Below are 17,309 nucleotides of genomic sequence, written 5' to 3'. Positions count from 1 at the left end.
GCTGGCTGCAGCAGTTCTGGGCTGCTTAAGGTTTCTCTCCTGCTTTCTCCAGGAAGAACAGAGCCTGGAGAAGTCCCAGCTCTCCTTTCTTCTCTCATTTAAGAAAATCATCAGATCTGTGGCATGTTAATGGGTTCCAAGGACAAAGAGACATGCATAAAGTATCCTCAAAACTTTCACTCATTAAATGCCTGTCGCTGAGTAAAATATAAAACAAAAAGAATAGAAAACAGGAAGAGGAAAAATTAAGAAAGAAGTAATTTCAAAACATTCTTGGTGATTTCAAGAACAATCTGTTCCTAATAACCCTTTGTCACCCAGGCTGCAAATTTTTCCTCTTAGAGATATAGTTAGAATTATATTCAAAGATGTCTTGTGGAATAACTGATGGTAAAAGTTAGCTTTTTATTAAAGTTCCTCATTTCAGAAACGAAGTGAATTTCTGTTTCCCTGGAGACCAGGATACCTAGAAGGCAGACTTTGCTCTGTTTCCCTTCCCTATGTTGGACCACTACGGAGCAGTTTATGTGTTTTACCTTTTTCCCCTGTAGGATTAGTATCCATTACTGAATACACATTTTCATAAGATTAGTGTCATGGTGCCGCTGTGGTTGGCAGTCTGCTGATACTCCTGTTTTGAAGTGCAGTTGTTCGCTGAGGGGACAAACGTCTTTCCCTGCGTGTTACTGCGCTGGTGTTGAATAGTGGTATTAGACACGTGTGCCCAGAACAGAAAGGGAGCCCTGTTCTCGGGTTTTACAGGCAGAAAATGAATACAATTCTGCTGCAGAAATAATGACGAGCTGGATGTTTGAACCGCCAAGACACTTGCTCTGCAGGTAAGAGCAAACACTGTTGTCTGAGAGGAAGCAGAAGGACTACATTTGGCTTTTGTGGCACTAATTTTGCTCCATCGTGAATAATGTGCACAGGCAACCATGATCCAGCATTCTCTGTTCATGAATAGGGAAACTGATCTGAGACAGTGAGCATCTGATCCTTCCCTCCATTTCTTTTGGTACAGAGGAGGAGACAACAATAGAGCACTGTCTGAATTATTCAGGAGTGCAAGAAGAGTTGGAGTTCTAAACAAATTGAATTTATTTTCAGTGGTGTTAAAATACTGAAAATGGAAAGCGTTATGGAACCCCATTTATCCTAAGTATTTGCTAACTAAACATGAATCTCACTCTTCTTCCCATTGAGGTGCGCAACTGTGGCAGCGGTGCTCAAAGGCAGGACCACCACTACACGACTCAGGCCGTGTAACGAGCACCCTGTCAATGTCAGCAAGTGGCGCTTTCCTTCCATGAATTCTCCAAAGTCAATGTTCATATGTCTCTCATTTCCCCTCCAACACAGTCTCCGTTTCATCATTCAGATGTCCTGAGCTATGACTTAAGACCAGAAGCAAAAATGCTGTTTCTGACACTGGGACATGACGAGCGATTTAGACAAAACATTACCAGCCACAGCCAAATGCCATTGCTAGTGGCCCAGGTTCTCTGCCATGTCTTGAAGGCTGAAGGAACTTTTCTAACCTCTTTTTCTCTTACCTGTTTTATGATCATTAATGGGCACATTTCAAATGATGCCAGCATGGCCCAACAGTCTCCGAATACCAGGCTGGGTATTTAGAACAAGAATATCCTCTCCCAAACCAAAGGGCAAAGTTCCAATGAACGTGCACATGAGCAGAGCTGCCCGATTCAAATCACAATAAACCTCATCCCGTTTTCTGTTCAAGATAACTTTCTCCCTGACAATTTCAGTATTATCATTTAGTTAAAAACAGGGCTTAGGATTTGGACCTGGGCATCCGCTACAGGCAGAGCCCCAGTGAGAAGCCAGTGGCCCTTCTGGCGGAGCAGTGAGCATGGCACCCAGTTCCTGGCAGCAGTCAGTGCTGCGCCTGCTCTTTTGCTGTGAATAGAGAAAAACCTCTGTAATTCTGGGTGGTGTTACACGTCTGCTGCTTGTTCCTTTAAAAAAACACCACTAACGTCCTGATTTTCTTGGCTATGCAATGGGTGGGTCTCATGAACAGGCAGATCTCATTGTGAGGATGAAAACTAGATGGTAATTTTCTTGGGTTTCCCAGTGTTTGTTGGGACATACATGTGTGCCTGTGGCTGGGTTCCTAGAAAGCAGGAGTCAGCAAGAGGACCTGATTTTAAGTAGCCTGTATCCCTGTACAGAGCTTTGAGCAGCACTAAGTCACCTGTGCTCTGAACAGCACCGAAAACAACCTTAACAAACAATAAAACCAATAAAAAAACCCTTGCTGCACCTTCTTTGGTTTCTTAGGTAAAGAAATCGAGAAATCTGGTGGAAGGAAACTTTCCCCCAGAATTTGAACAACCAACTCTGTATTTACCACTCTTTCATCCTACAGTAGTAAATCCTGCAAACTTCTCAGAAAAAGCCTGTGATTCTGGGCTGTGGTTTGATTGTCCAAGCCTTAGTGGAGAAAGAGAGAAGTGACGACTGGCTGGCAGACAGACTGAGGCCATTGCATGGCAGTCTTCAGACTTTTCCTACAGAACGGAAAGAGAAAAGAGGGAGTGAAAGCTGATGGCTCAGACATCTGCAATATATTGAAAAACAAAATGATCCCTAGACAAAGCAAAAATTGCCATCTGGTATTGAGGTGTTCCATCTCTTTATTTGAGACCTATTCTTTCTGATTTCTCAAATAAATATAATTTAAGAACTATTCTCTGCCTTTGGAAAACTGTTCTTAAATTACACCCTTCAGTTGTAATCCTCTTACACCTTCCAGGCTCTGCAAATAATGACTAACTCTTAGCAAATCTCCTATAAAGAGTGCATTAACTAACCTATCCATTTCAAAGCATGCCGCAGAAGAAAACAGCATACATGTTAAATTAAGAGTTGCAAAGCATCGCCTCCGAAATTCTGAAAGTACTGCTGTGATAACAGACACCATGTAATGGCCAAAGAGCTGCCACTCGGCTGGACATGTCTGATGTGGTTTGTGACCACCAAGAATTGTTTCTGAGCAGTGCATTGAATTGGACGTTCCGGGAGACATTTCTGTCCAACAGCCCATGAAGACATAGCATCACGAGCGTGTTACGGCTCCATGTCTTGTGAAGCCTGTGAAAGCTTGAGAAAAAAAGTGTTTTCCTGAGGAGCTCTGCAGCAGCCGAGCTGTATCGCGACAGAAGGGCAGGAGATGTCCAGAGCTGGCGAGCTGGAGGCGCTGGTTCTGTAGGCAGCGCGGCTGGTCCATCACACAGCGCTGCTCGGAACAAAACTGCAGCAAGAGGCTGGGCCGGAGCCTGTCCTCCTCGTGCACAGGGCTTCGTGCAGCAGCACAGAACAGCTGCACGCTTCGGCATGTGTGTGCTGGCAAACGCTTTGTGGCAGTGCGAGCGGGACACGCATCCCTCCTGCTGGCTCGTGTGTCACTAAGCGTGACAGAGGTCCTCGGGGCTCGCTGCTGGGGGAACAGCCCCTGAGTGCCTGCCTCTTGTAGGACCGGGGCGAGTCGGGGAGGCTGAGCAGTGGCAGCGAGGCCGGTGGGAGAGGGCTGGGCAGGGAGAGGCGGCTGCGGGCTGCGAGCTGTGCGCTAGGGCCAGGGCTGGGAGCGGGGCCGGGGCTGGGAGCGGGGCTGGGAACGGGGCTGGGAGCGGGGCCGGTCCCCGCGGCCGCCGGGGGCGCTGCGCCCCGTCCGTGCCCGCCCCGTCCCGTCCCGCCCCGCCGCCGCCCCCGCCCCCCGGCCCCGCTCCGCCCGGCGCGGCCCCGCTGCCGCCTCCCTCCGCCGCGCTGCGGCAGCGCCGCGGGCAGGAGCAGCGGGCGCGGCGCGGGGGGCGGCGGCGGCGCCGGGCGCTGCCATGCGGGGGGGAGGCGGCGGCGGAGGGGCGCGGGGCGCCTGAGGGCAGCGGGGGGCTCGTCCCGGCCGCGGGAGCCGGCGGGGCCCGGCGCCTGGGGCATGCCCGGCGGCTCGCCCCGATGTTTCACTGGGGCAAGTGGAAGAAGAGGATGGGAGCGAGCGCCTCGTCCTCCAAGAGACCCGTGTTCGACGAGAGGGAGGACGGTGAGTGCGCACCTGTTGAGCCCCGCGGGGGACGGGGGGGGATCGAGGGGCAGCGAGCCGTGCCGAGCCGAGCCGTGCTGTGCCATGCTGAACCGAGCCGTGCCGTGCTGAGCCGAGCCGTGCCGAGCCGTGCTGAGCCGCGCGGGGGCACCGGCGGAGCGGCAGGCCGGGTGCCGCCGGCCGCGCAAGTTGTGCGAAGTGCCCCCGTCCCGTGCCGGGCCGTGCCGGGCTCCCCAGGCGCCGTGCTGCTCCGTACGGGGCGCCGGAGCCGGGAGAGGCGCCAGGCAGGCGGCGGGGAGCCCGCTCCCCTGGGTGCCCCCAGCCCCCGGTGCTCCCCGGGGGGGTGGCGGGGAGAGCTGGGTGCTGGGAGCCGGGCGTCGTGTCCGGGCTGGGCGACCCCCGCTGCCCCCCGCACGGCTGGGTACTGGTTAGGGCAGTGCACGCTGCCTTCCCGACCCCCGCGTCTCCGGGCTGTTACTAAAGCAGGGAGGAGCTGCCAGTTCGGGCACCGAGCTGCCCGGGGAGCGCCGAGCAAAATCCCCGTTGGGAGGAGCACCGCAGAGTCCTTTAAACCCCTCTGTGCCCACCCGCCGTGGGACTGCCAGGCTGCACCTGGCTGTGTGTGCCCGGTGAAAAACCTCATCTGGATGCGGCGTGCACGGGAGCAGCAAGCACGCCGCGGGGCAGCGCTGACATTGGAGCTTTGCTGCGTGATCTGGAAGGCACCGCGATTTGAACCGAGCCTGTATAGGGCCAGCGTGGAGATGCTGACTGCTGCAGCTGCGTGGGCATCGGCAAAACCCCGGTGCCACCTAGTAAGGTGTGCTTCAGCAGCGCTTCAGCAGTAGCGGAGACTTCCTAGGACGTTACTTGCTGAGTATCGCCTGCCCTTTTGTCACGGCTGGCTGGTGTGTGCTGGGAGCAGGCGGTGTTGTGCTGGCGAGCTCCTATTTACTGGCACAGCAGGGTTGCTATGGAGATCCCTTAAGACATTCCGATAACTTCCTTAAATAAAGCAGCCAGTTAGTGCTTTCGCCTGGTGTGTGACAGCATGCGGGAGAATTACTAGTGCTGGCAATTTCAAGTAAAATAATAATGATAAAAAATTAAAAATAGATTAGCACGTGAAATTTTACCCGTAGGCTCCCAATGAGGCATGCACAAGGATGAGCCTGGCCGCCTAAATGCAGTGGTTAATCCCTTTTGGTTATGAAAGGCTGTACATAAACGGAAGGCTAACATTTATTCTAACGTGTATGAACGTGAGGTCCAGAACTTGCCCTCAGAGAGCGCTAGCTACAGATGTGACATTTCTAAGGCAGCAACCCTGCAGCGTCGTGTTGCCTGATGTCCCTAGGACGGGTTTCAAGACTTACATGACCAAGGCTTTTGGCCAAGTAGACGTGGTCGAACCAGGGTGCGGTGGGGTTTCGTGGGCTGGGCAGTAATGAGTAATGAGTTTGTCCTCAGCTTCAGCAACACCACCTTCTCTGCAGCCTGGGCTGCTCCCTGCTGCTGGATCTGACCCTGATAAACCGACGGGCCTGCTGCTGTATTTCTGCCTTGCTGAACGCCAGCTGTGACTGCAGCCGTCTGCTGAGCCCGTGGTGGGCTGTGGCAGTGAGCACTGAGGCTGTGACTGAAGGAAAACTTCATCTTCCTGCGCCTCTCATGTGGGTCTCTTGGCCCCCTCCAGCTTTTTCAGCACCGTGCTCCGTTCATACCAGAACAGACCCCGCTGTTTTCGTGGGGATCAAACCACCTCCAAGCATGGTGTCGGTGTAACCCCCTCGCTGCTTCTGAGGGGTGTGCAGCCCCACGCGGCCACCCTGCTCCCACCTCCTGTCCCACCGTGGCTGCTGTGCCCCGTCCTGCCCCACTCCGGCCGGCTGCTGCTAGCCCTGCGCCCAGGTACGGGCTGGGGTGGCCACCGCCAGCCCCTGGTGTGGCTCATCAGAGCTGTCCTGGAAGCAGGGCCTTGGCATCTCTTGCTGCCACTGGTGTTCTTGGTGTGGTGCTTGGCAGCAGCACGTGCGTTTTGCTGTTCCGTGGTGGCTGATAAAATCTTTGAAATGTTTCTGAGTGTTTCAGAGTCGGGGTTCAAGTAATTGGAAAGCTGACCCGGACAGGGGAGTGTTGGTGTGTTTTGTTTGCTTCCAGAAAGCAGTGGTACCTGCAGAGAACGGTCCCGTCCCCTTTGTGAATGTCAACTCAGGAGCTTTTGTTTACACAGACAGCTTTGCACGTGCAGAAGCTGCTAAAACTGCATCGGCTGGGCTGTGTGCGCCAGCCTGGCCGTCCAGAGAGGCTGGGCAGCAGCGGTGCCTTTTTGACAGCAAGCGTTTGACGAGGTAGGTTGTGCCTGGATTCTGAACAGAGAAGGTTAATGAGTGTAAAAGGAAAAACAGGTAAGGAAAAAAGAAGTAAGAGCTGGAAAAAGCCTACAAGGTTGAAGACTCTCAAAGCTATCGTGTGCTGGCATTACGGTGGCCTCAGTAAACTGAAGTCAACTGTAGCAGGCTTGGGGATTTATGGTCTGTGCTCAGGTCGTTATCGCCACATGTTGCGCATCAGGAAACACTGGTCCTTGTCTGTAAGGGCTTTTTAGGGTTTCTTTATACCCAAAAGAACCTTCTGAAAGCTCGCTAGCTGGTCAGGGAATGTGGGCAGTTAAGATTTTCTGCTTTGGGAAAAGCCCAAACAAATGTTCTGTTTGTTTGTTTTTCTATGTTTGTTTGTTTGATTTACCAAATGGGGAACAAAATGTCCCTGTGAAACCAACAGGAATGTTTCAACCTTTCCGTTTTAGAAAATGTTCAGCAGATGTGCTCAGACTGGGAAAGGCAAAAGCTGAGGGAGAGGAAACACGAGGAGCACTCGGAGGTTGTGCTGCCCACAGCTCTGCGAGGGGCACAGCGTGCCCCTATCTACATATCTACGGGCTGCGTTTTGGTCGTGGCTCCTCCAGAGTCCAAGTGGCTTCCTAAAAAAGTGTGTGTAAATGTGAACGGCAGCATGTAAAACCATCTGGCACCACCCGCCGAGCTGCTCTTCTCTCGCTTCTGAGGAGGTGCCTGGTCCCAGGGCCTTGTGCCTGGCTGGTGACACTGCAGGATCCCAGCAGATTTACGGGGCTGTGATGTGGCAGCCTAATTAGTGTTTGTCCTGATTAGCGTTTTGTCTCAGTCAGCGTATGACAACCCCTTGTCTGTCTCTCTCCCAAAGTGCTGAGGACTCGACGCACCATCCAGCCTCCTGTCTTCAATCTTGCCTGCTCGATAGAGCTGCTCTTGGTGCAGGGTCCCAGCTGTACAGCTCCCGCAGCCGAGCAGTCTGACTCCAAGCCGTGCGTGCCATAGGGCTGCTCGCTGCCTTAGGTGCTGTGTCCGTGAGTGTTTGGGGTTTCCCTCACAAAAACAGTCTGTGCTCAGAATGCTTTGGCTCGGGTGCTGGCGGGAGCCGGCCCTGACCTGGGATTTGGGGTGAGCAGGCAGAAGGAAGGAGGCGATGTGGTGTGTGCTGCCATTGCAGCGTGTGGCTGGCACTGCCAGGGCAGCTCACCCAGGATGGAGGGAGCTGCTGTGCTGCAGGGCCCATGGGCACCCCAGTAGCATTTGCAGGGGGCTGGGGGTGCCCAACACTGTGTTGGTGGCGAGCTTCTTCCCGCAGGGCCACCCGTCAGAGCCTGCTGTGTGCTGCGAGCTGTCTTCGTGGGGGAGCAGAAACCTGCTCAGTGGCTTGAAGGCACGTTCCCAGCCGTTCCCTTTGAAGCTGGAGTACTTCAGCTTTAGGGATGCGCTGGGCCCAGAGGGCTCGTTGCATCTGGGCGGTGTGTGGGGGCCGGCCCTGGCTCTCTCCCTGGTAGTCCTCCAGAAATGTGCAGGAGTTTGAAGGGCCCTGCAGCAGCTGCCGGCACGGCTCCCATCCCCATGGAAACAGGCGAGAAGTTGCAAAACCTGGGGTAACGTGCTTAAAATAATCTCCATTTTAATTTCAAACAATGTGTTGGCAGGCCGTAGGACTGCACGCGCACCAGAGCACAGATCCCTCCTGCCTCATCGTGGTGATCCAGAGCCAGACCTCGGGCGACGCGCCCTGGAGCCGCTCGGGGTTCGGAGGGGCCGTGAGGCGTGCGGGGCCTCGCCTGCCCTCACCCGGAGCCGTCCTGGAGCCTCCCTCCTCTGCGGCTCTGTGCTGCTGCCGCTGCCAGGCTCGGGACGGAGGGGCGCTCCCTCATGCTCCCCTTTCGTTTTGGCTCAAATTGTTTCAAAGGCATGAGTTGGGCTGTGTCAGGCTGTGTTGTTGTTCTCCTCTTGCATCCTGTTTTCTGATCCTGTGAGAGCGAGACGTCCAGCCTGGTCTGCAGGGCTCTGCGGTACTTTTAAGGTTGAGATTTTCTCCCCCACAATCATTTATTTGGTTTAGTGGGGGCTGTTAGTGTTAGGTCAGAGGTTGGACTCGATGATCTTGAGGTCTCTTCCAACCTAGGAATTCTGTGATTTGGGGAGCAGGGACCATAAGAGTGATGAGGGCTCGGTGTGGGACTGACTCTGCAGGACGGGGGGACAGGAGCAAAGCTTGATTTGCTCTGGGCCTTTCCTTGTGTGCAGTGGGAGCCTGTACTTTGTGCCCCTTCCTCGAGGCCCCATGTCCCCGTGCACGCTGCTGCCTTGTGCCATGCGGACTTCTGGAGCACGGGGCCCCCCAGACCTGTCCCCAAGAGGCCAGGAGCCGCCGCCGTGCCCAGTGTCCTTAGGGCATCAGGGCTGTGGGCTCTGAGCAACTGGGCACTGCCCCTTGGGTCAGGGAGCCCTGGGCCCAGTGGGGTGAATGTAAAATCCCATTTCTGTAGGGTCAAGTACAGATCTGCGAAGCCTCTACGCTCTCTGAATTGCTTATTACATTTTTTTCTAAAATGAAGGTAAAGGAACTATCCCGTGGGGGCAACCAAGGACCGGTGCCTCCAGGCCTGCGTAGGTTACGGATCCCAACGTCCCCAACAGGCTGCAGAGCAAACCTTTTGTTGTCGCCTGGCTCTCGTGTGGCTGTGGGTTGGGAGCACAGATGCCTTTGCCTGTTATTTAAAAACAAGGGGAAAAAAGCATTTATGCATCAAAGTGGTAACTAAGTAAGTATCTGGGGGGAGGAGGGAGTGAAAATTGCCAGGAGGTGTCAGAAAAGCTGTGTTTAGTATTGCCACTTGTTGTTGTTGTTCTTATTTTGTTTGAAATCTTTCTTCTCCCAGATCTGTGGCTTTTTTTGTGTGTAGTTTACCCAGAGACAAGTTCTTGCTGCAGCCCGACCTCCCAACAAAAGCAGGCGCTCTGTTCCCCCTTGTGATTTAAACCTTTTAGTTACCATTTCCAACCGGAGCTGGGTCAGTGGCGGGCTGGGGGTGCTGCGGAGGGAGCGCAGCCAGCGGTGGGCTCGGCGCTGTGCAGCCTCCTGGGGTCGAGCGGGCTCACTTCTAACACACCTCTATGGGGTGCCCATGCTTAAAGCCCATCGGACCCGTTTGTCCCCCGACTCGTTAGCAGGGTCTGGCAGGGCTGGGCACGAGGTGGAGCAGACGGCAGGGCAGGGCAGGCAGCGATGTCAGCACCGCCTCAGCTCCCTGTGGGGACAGGCAGGAGAGGCGCACGGTGTCGCGTTGGGCGAGGTGTGATTGCCGTCTCTGCAAGTTGCCGTGAGGTCTTGAGGTCACTGCATCGCTTTGTTGTGCAGAGAGTGCTGCAAAAACCTGCCGTTCTTGCTGGTTTTCTGCTGAGGGAGCTCTGCGCGTGAACTTTTTGTGTCATGTAACACAGAAATGGTTCAAGTCCAGCGAGCTCAGTAATTGCAGACCACGAACATGTGTAGTTACCAGCCCAGCAGCTGGATTATTGGTTCCTTCCCCTTCAGAAATAATGAATAATGCCCCTCTCATTTTACTATCCACGTTGAGGACCGCAGCCCCTTCATCAGCACTGAAAGCAACCTGGAGAAATACCGTTCTGGTCTGCACGCTGCGAAATTGCACTTACATAAAACTGTCACAGTTGCTTACCCGAAGTCATGCTTTACCTCTCACTTGTGTTGGCTTCTATATTTTTGTTTAAATCTTCTAATTTGCAACTGTTTAAAAATTTAAACTGTCTTTCAAAGAGGTGATGCAATATGCATGGAGGCTGGAGATGTTTTCTGCACTTCATTAGGTACTTTGTTCCTTCAAATCTTTTATTTTTATTTTTTTCAGATTTACGTGTCCATTTTGTTTTACAGTTTTACCATTAGCAATTTAGACACAGCCTTCATTTCTCGATCTGTCTTACACAGCTGCATTGCTTGTCCTGGTCCAGCGCTGGGTGGTACAGGGTTGTGGCATCGTTTGCCTTCCTCTGCCTCTGTCCCCCACCAAGCTTTCTGTCTCACAAAACTCTCATGACATCGAAAAGATGTCAGCTGGTCAAAGCACTGACAGGGTAAGCATGTTGCAGATTTTCATACTTCATTTAGCAGAGGTCCAGCACACACAGCAGGCTTGTCGCTGCACAGCCCGCGTGTGCCTGAGCTTGGGGCTCCCCTGGCTGAGTTCGGGCTGATGCGGTGATGTGCCCATCAGTGACAGAGCACCCCGCTGAATGCAGCTCCATCCCCGTGCTGTTGTCACTGTGCACTGCAGGATCCTGCTGTTGTCACGCCCCATCTCACGTAGGTTCATCCCAGGCATCTCCTGAAAAAAGGGAGAAAGATTATGCAAGGCCTTGAGGGGCAAACAAGTTTACGGGAAGTCCTAAGGGAGGAGTTGAGGTGAAAACAAACCCTGACGGCAGCTGAGGCCGCCTGAAGTCAAGTAAGGGAAAATTAACAAAGCTGGCTGCAATTCAGGGGGTGCTTGATGGATGGGGAGGGAAAAGGGCAGATCAAGAAAAAGTAATCAGAAATAGAGTTCAGGTAAAATGCTAGATCAGATTAATATTTCATCCGTTCTCTAAAGGCCACAGTCGCTACAATCCATTTAAAGCAGTCTTCTGTGAATTTTGAGTGGTGTGTAAGAGCATGTTGTTAGGGGTTTAAACACCTTATTGATCACGTTCCTGCTATGTAACGATCACCTTTCCCGTTCTGCTAGCGTTTCCCCTGAGGCCTGCAGCCGCATCTTCCCGGGGTCTGAATGCAGTCAGATGGAGTCGGTCAGGAGCTGCAGCGCACGGCTGCAGGTGGCTTTGGGACAGCCGTGCTGGCAGCTCTCGGGTAGGAGAAATGCATGGGGACTGCTGGGCGTGTGGAGGTGTTTGTGGTGCCACCCCATGCCTGTGGCGGGCAGAACGTCAGCTTGTATCGTTTAAAATGAAAAACCCTCCTGGAAATGGAAACGGTTGTTCTTTTCATGATCTGTTTGTCAAGTAGGAGTTAGCTGCTGGGGCGCTGGGCAGTGTATAACCAACCGCAGCTGCTTTAGCACTGCATGGCAGTGGGTCGTGCGTGGCGTGTTGCCTGGAGGGTGTGCACGGATGAGTCCACACGTGGAGGGACACGAGGCACGTTTCCTTTCAGATGTCTGCTTATTTCTCATGGGAACGCCTTAAACTGAAGCTGGTGGGTAACATTTGCGTGCAGCTTGTGATGGTGTGTCTGCGTTTGGATCAGAGTTTGGGCTTTCAGCTCCCCATGGCCATGGCCGAGTTCTTGTCGCTGGGGCCCACCTGGGAGCACTCGGTCAGCAGGAGCTGACAGGGGAGGTGAGCCCTGGGACGGGCAGCAGCCCGAGTGTTACCCACAAGTGTCACCTCCCCAATGTGTGGCTGGAGGTTGGAGAGCAGTAAGGCAGTGCCAGGTGCTGAATGGCACCGACAGCCGAACGCTGCGGGGATGGGTGTGCTGCGGGCAGCCCGCGAGGAAAGAAGCGTGAGAGCTGGTCTGTGCTCTGGCATTCATCTCCCCAAGTGGAGAGGAGGTGGCTCGCGAGCAGCTTAGCTTCTCCTAACACGAGGAGATAAACGTCAGTGTCCTCCTCTCCTCTCCCCTGTTCTTCAGGAATTACGCTGCTTTAGGTGACAGTTACAGAAAATTACAAGTGCTCAGGACGTGTGGGAACAGACGGCTCTGAATGCTGCTAAGCAATGAGATCCGGCAGTGTGTGAATGGTGATGTGCTAATCCACATCTGGGCTGAGGTTCAGGGGCTCCTCCAGTACCTGGGACTGGCAGGGAGTGGCGGGCGCTGTGCTGTGCTGAGCCAGCAGCCTGCTGGCGTGACTGCGCACAGAGTCCGTACAGCCTGGTGGCTCCCCGTCCCGTGTAATTAAATCAAACTGCAGTTACTGATGTATTTACAGCTCAAATGACAGCTCTGGAAGCTGGTAATTGTCATGGATTGTTCAGAAAATAAACCTGCTTGGTTCTGTGCTTATCAGCACAGAGTTCATGAGCTCCTGCGACCGATACGTGCTCCGAGCGGCGCTGTGCGCGGTGCCTTCACAGACACCGTGTGCTGCTCCGGGACTCGTGTCTGCCTGGCCTGCACAAGGGAAAACACAGCTGGCTTTGCTCAGGAAAATAGCAGTTCTTTTTTCATTTTGGGTTAAGTCCCCGATCAAACCATTTCCCACCAGGACCAGTCAGACAAACCCCAGACAGAACCCACAACTAAGCAAAGTCAGCATCCCCACCTAAAATACTGGCTCATGATGCGTGTCCCGTGAGTTTGGAAGGATTACCTGGTGGCAGCAGAGGGCCATCGTGCACATTTCGGACACCCAGAGGGGGGAAGAAAGGAAGGGATCACAGAAATCCAGTGGTAACTAGGAAGAAAATTAATTGATGATGAACTGGTGCAGTATGTAGGAGCTTAGCACCACAGACACTTCCGAGCTCCAGACTTTAATTTTATTGGTGTACGGACAGGTTAAATAGTTTGAGAGCACGGAGGGAGTACTTGCTTAGATCCCCGTAGTCACTTGCAGAATTCCCATGTTCTGACTCTGGTCCCTGGATACGTTGACAGAAGTCAGAAGGAAGAGGCTTGGGAGGGCTTGCGCTGAAGCTCTGGCTCCTCTGAGCCAGCGGGTCTGCCCGGGGGTTGGGTGGGATGCCAGTGAAACGGGGTGGGTTCTGGAGCTGAGATGTGTGTTTAATGTCAGTTACCCAGCCAGGACACCACCAGCATCAGTCAAGGTCCTTCAAAGTCTGTTCTCCAAAGACCGCACAAGCAGCATGGTGCATGCACGCAGCTGAGGAGTCTGTGGACATCTCATGAACACCTCTGGCTTTGCTTGCCAATAGCTTTTCATTGCTACTACCATTTCTGGGCTATTTCAAGTACAGAAAAAGCACTTTCGAAGCATTGGGTAGCAAGTGTGTTGCTGAGGTGTGACACTCGCTGTCAGTGCATGCTGCGAACACCCACAAGCCACTGCCATGACAACTGAGCAGAAATGAGATCTGCCCAAGTATATTCCGGGCGGTGCAGTTGGTCTGTGCACACTACGAGCCTCCAGCTGGCTCTGCGTCAGGTAAATCTCCTACCGCTGCTGGTGCTGGTTGGACACGGCGTGGCCCTTACGACTCCGGGTGTTCTCGCTGCCAGGGTGATGTATCTCATGTGGAAGGCCTTCTTTAAAACTCTGATATGTAGAGTGCTAAATGACCTTGTAAAACATGTGTCTCATAATCCACTGGGAAGCTGCATGCTGCACGTTAGCTTTATATCTTGCTGGTTCTCCAGTTTTAATGGAAACTGGCAGGCAAGACTAGAAAGTAGGGAATACAGAAAATAATATAGGTTAGACTTGGATTGTTTGTACCGTAGGAAATGTGTTTTGTGCTTTACAGACAATGAGGCTAAAGCCTGGTCCCAAGTAATTCGCACTTTAAAGGCTCAATTCAGTACACTGCAATCGTGTGAATAATTCATCTGCACCCAGGTGGTCCCCGCAGCTCCGGGCAGTGCAGGGGGTGGGCAGGGTGTCTGCCTGGAGCACTGACACCTCCGGGTGCTGCCCGCTCACTGGCATCCAGAGCACAGCCACCCAGGTGCCTCCTGCCTGTGACCTTGGGGTGCTTCCATCGCCTTTCACACATCATTGCACCTCCAGGCGGTCATGGGCACGACCAGGAAGGTCAGTGGGGGTTTGGGCTGTTGCTACCAGCTCTGCATAACCTCCCTGAATTCCCCAGACGTTAAGGGACGCCTGCTCAGCAGTCAGGCCGTGTGGGAAGAGCCGCAAGCAGAGCAGCGCGTGGTGCTGGCGACAGAGAGCTGCTGCTTGACTCGACCCCCCGGTATGTCCCGTACAGCTGCTGCCTGCCACCTTTACGGTGGGATCCTCGGAGTAACTCGCATCCTGGTGTGCCAGCACGGCTGTACGGAGGGCACGGGCTCTGCGCCTGCAGCCGGTGCCCAGCGCGGGGGCACCAGGAGTGGCTGGGGCGGTCGGGGAGCTGCCTCGGGCTGCAGCGGGGACATCGGTGCCCCGTGCCCCGTGGCAGTGCCCAGCAGGAGGGGGTCTGTCGGCAGCACGGTGCGGTGTGTTTGGCACAGGGTGAGCTCGGTGCGCTGGGGCACTCGCACTCGCTGTTCATTTTCGCTTGATTAGTTTTTATTTCGTGTTAAATGCCACAGCGAGGAAAATTGCAAGCAGGTGTCAAAACAAGCACAGTTGCAGGAGGAGAACGTAGGGATTGATTAATGAGTGTTTTCAGCATGTTGTGTGTTTTCCTGTGTGGCTTTCTGATATAAAGATCAATGTGTGAAATTCCTTTAAAAATAGCGGGTCTCTTTTAACCAGAACAAATCACTTCTGTTTGTCAGAACGTGATGAATGTCAACAAACAGTTCAGTCGCTGATTGCCCCTCAATAACACTTCAGAAATAATTTCAGTGTAGTGTTTCTGCTGGCCTTGGTTTAGATTTTTCTAATCTCCATCCCACACCGCTGAAGCTCTCCCCTCTTTGGAGGCTCCCGTCTTCCTTCCTGCCTTGGGACGGGTTGCCAGTTGCTGCTGGTCCTCTCCTTCTCCCGGCAGGGCTGCAGGAGGGCTTCGTTTCTGTGCCTCAGCGCTGGTGGAGAGCCCGCAGAGCAGCAGCCCTGGTGGGAGCACTGCTGTGGCTGTGCCCCGGCTGTGCTGAGCACCAAGCACAGGGCTCAGGGAGCCGCCTGCCCTCGGCTCAGCAGGCAGTGGTCCAGGCTTCCCTCCCTCGTCTTTAAACCCCTTTGCATGAGATGCTCTCTTCTGAGAGCTGGTACTTGCCAGTGTTCAGGAGAATTTCATATCACAGAAATGAGATGCCGGCTTTCCCCAGAGAAGTTAAACTTTGTAAATAATTCTGTTTGCCATTCCCTGTAAATTTGAGTCTGTTTCTTGTTGTTGTGGGGTTTAAATGAATCCCGAGCAGCAAGCGTCATCTACTCCATGCTGCTGCGGTACGGGGTGGGAGGCTCAGCCCCTCTGCGTGCAGGTGGCTGCTCCGCTGAGCACAGCTGCTGGGACACCCGCCTCTGTTACCTGCCAAACAAAGAACGGATTTGTTCGCTTTGGGGAGAACCAAAGGGAATTGGTGCTCTGAGCTGGGGTCAAACCTACCCCGTCAAATGAAACTTTCCAAGTATTCCCTGAGTTCCTGTGGCTGTCTTTGCTTCCTTTCCAGACTTACCTACATTGCAGGCATGTATGACTGACAACTGCTAATTTATTATCTTGGTATTAATTTTTCTTTCTCTTTCTTTGCATAAAAGAGCCACTCTTATTGCGGAGGTCTGGGAAGCAGCTTGCCTGATGAATGTGAGGGATGATCCCAGAGATGTACGGCAGGATACAGCACTGCGTGTGTGGGCACCAGACATCACAGCGAGATAAAAAGATCCCCAAGCCTCACGAGTGCTTTTTGTTCTGATAGTTCTTGTCTTTGCCCCCCTTTGAGCTGAGGGCTGCTGCTTAGCTGAATTTGTCACGGTGCTCCTGCCGCAGGCTCCTTGGGATGCGTTGTTTTTCCTCGCAGAGCCCTGCGAGCCGCTGGCATTGCTGGCCTGTGCTCTGCGTCCTCTCTTAAGCTGTGTTCGTCAAAAAAGCGTAGGGCACTCGAAAAGCAGCGTTTCCCACAGGCGTTAAAATCCCGAGGCACTGCTGATGGAAGAGCACATCGGTTTATCCTAGCTGAAGGTATTTTGGGAGCGCGTGTCTGCTGCTCGTGAGCTTCCAGGACAAAGATAGGACTGAGCGCTTAAAATAGCTCTCGGGAGCCACGTGCACAGTGCAGGCTGCACCGGTGGCTTCTGCTGAGGAAGGAAATCCAGAGTTTGTTTTCAAGTTATCATAATTGTGTTGACAGTGCTGTCGCAGGGAACGCTATCTTAATGGGGTAACGTATAAATTAACTCTAAGTACAACGTATGCGCATGCAGATCCCGCGCGCTGCTCACATCACAACGCGGGTAAATAAGGAACTCATTAGCTTTGTTAAATGCATATATATTACATATATATATATATAAAGCTGCCTGCCCATTGAAGCAGCAAAGCCTTTTGTTGCTGTGTGTTGAGCGAGCTCCTCCAGGCACGGTGTGGTGCAGTGTGTGCTCCGAGCACCCCGTGCCGCGTGCCCAGCGCTGCGAAGTGGCGTGCTGCTGGCCCACGCCCTGAGTGCTGGGGGAATTCATCGTCCTCTCCAGTGGGCTTGTTAATAGGCATGCATTAAAAAAAAAACACAGCACAAGAGACACTGGCTGCATTTCCATGGTGCTCATCGGTCTAGTTGCCAAGCAATGAACAGAGCGGACAACCGCAGCCCTTCTTCGCGAGGCTGTGGTTTTGGCTGGTTTGGTTTTAGATTTTCTTCAGAGTACTCAAGTGGAACGCAGTGCTCTTGCAGAAAGCTGGAGCACAGACCACCCTTAAACAATGTAAACGTGCCATGTGCAGCACTGCTGGAGCTGCAGCAAATCCATGGTAAGCAGGAAAGCTGCATTTCGTTAAGCATGCCTTCTGTCCCAGGATAAAATGTTTCTTAGGGACCCGGCGGTGATGAGTAGTGACACAAGTGTGGTGTTTAGCTGAAGCACCGCTGGGTTGGTGTGGTCACCTTCACAGACGAGGGGGGCGTTTGTGTGCTTAGCCAAGAGATTCACCAGTGTGATGGGTAAGTGGATGTGCTGAGCTGCCCAGTATGCAGGCTGGGTTTTCTTTTCTTTCCTTTCCTTTCCTCCCGTGCTCTGATAGTCATTACCAGGCACAGTGAAACAGCAGGCAGAACAAGGCTGTCTTTCATG

The 17,309-nt window shown here is 53.4% G+C and overlaps 1 protein-coding gene across 3 annotated transcripts in view; it reads left to right on the top strand.

Annotated features, from left to right (window-relative positions):
• The first annotated feature begins 3,844 nt into the window (after positions 1-3,844).
• STK32C (serine/threonine kinase 32C) overlaps positions 3,845-17,309 on the top strand; it is a 79,195-nt gene continuing 65,730 nt past the window's right edge. Inside the window, exon 1 of one of the 3 annotated variants that reach the window (XM_068689339.1) lies at positions 3,845-4,063. In XM_068689339.1, coding sequence (XP_068545440.1) covers positions 3,959-4,063 — 105 coding nt within the window. In that variant the 5' untranslated portion in view covers positions 3,845-3,958. The remainder of the gene's footprint in view (positions 4,064-17,309) is intronic. The other 2 variants (XM_068689342.1, XM_068689338.1) reach the window with 2 other exon arrangements.

This window comes from Anas acuta, chromosome 7, assembly GCF_963932015.1.
Source record: "Anas acuta chromosome 7, bAnaAcu1.1, whole genome shotgun sequence".
Lineage (NCBI taxonomy): Eukaryota > Metazoa > Chordata > Aves > Anseriformes > Anatidae > Anas > Anas acuta.
The sequence above is the reverse complement of the archived record's forward strand: the minus strand, read 5'-3'. Positions and strand labels throughout refer to the sequence as shown.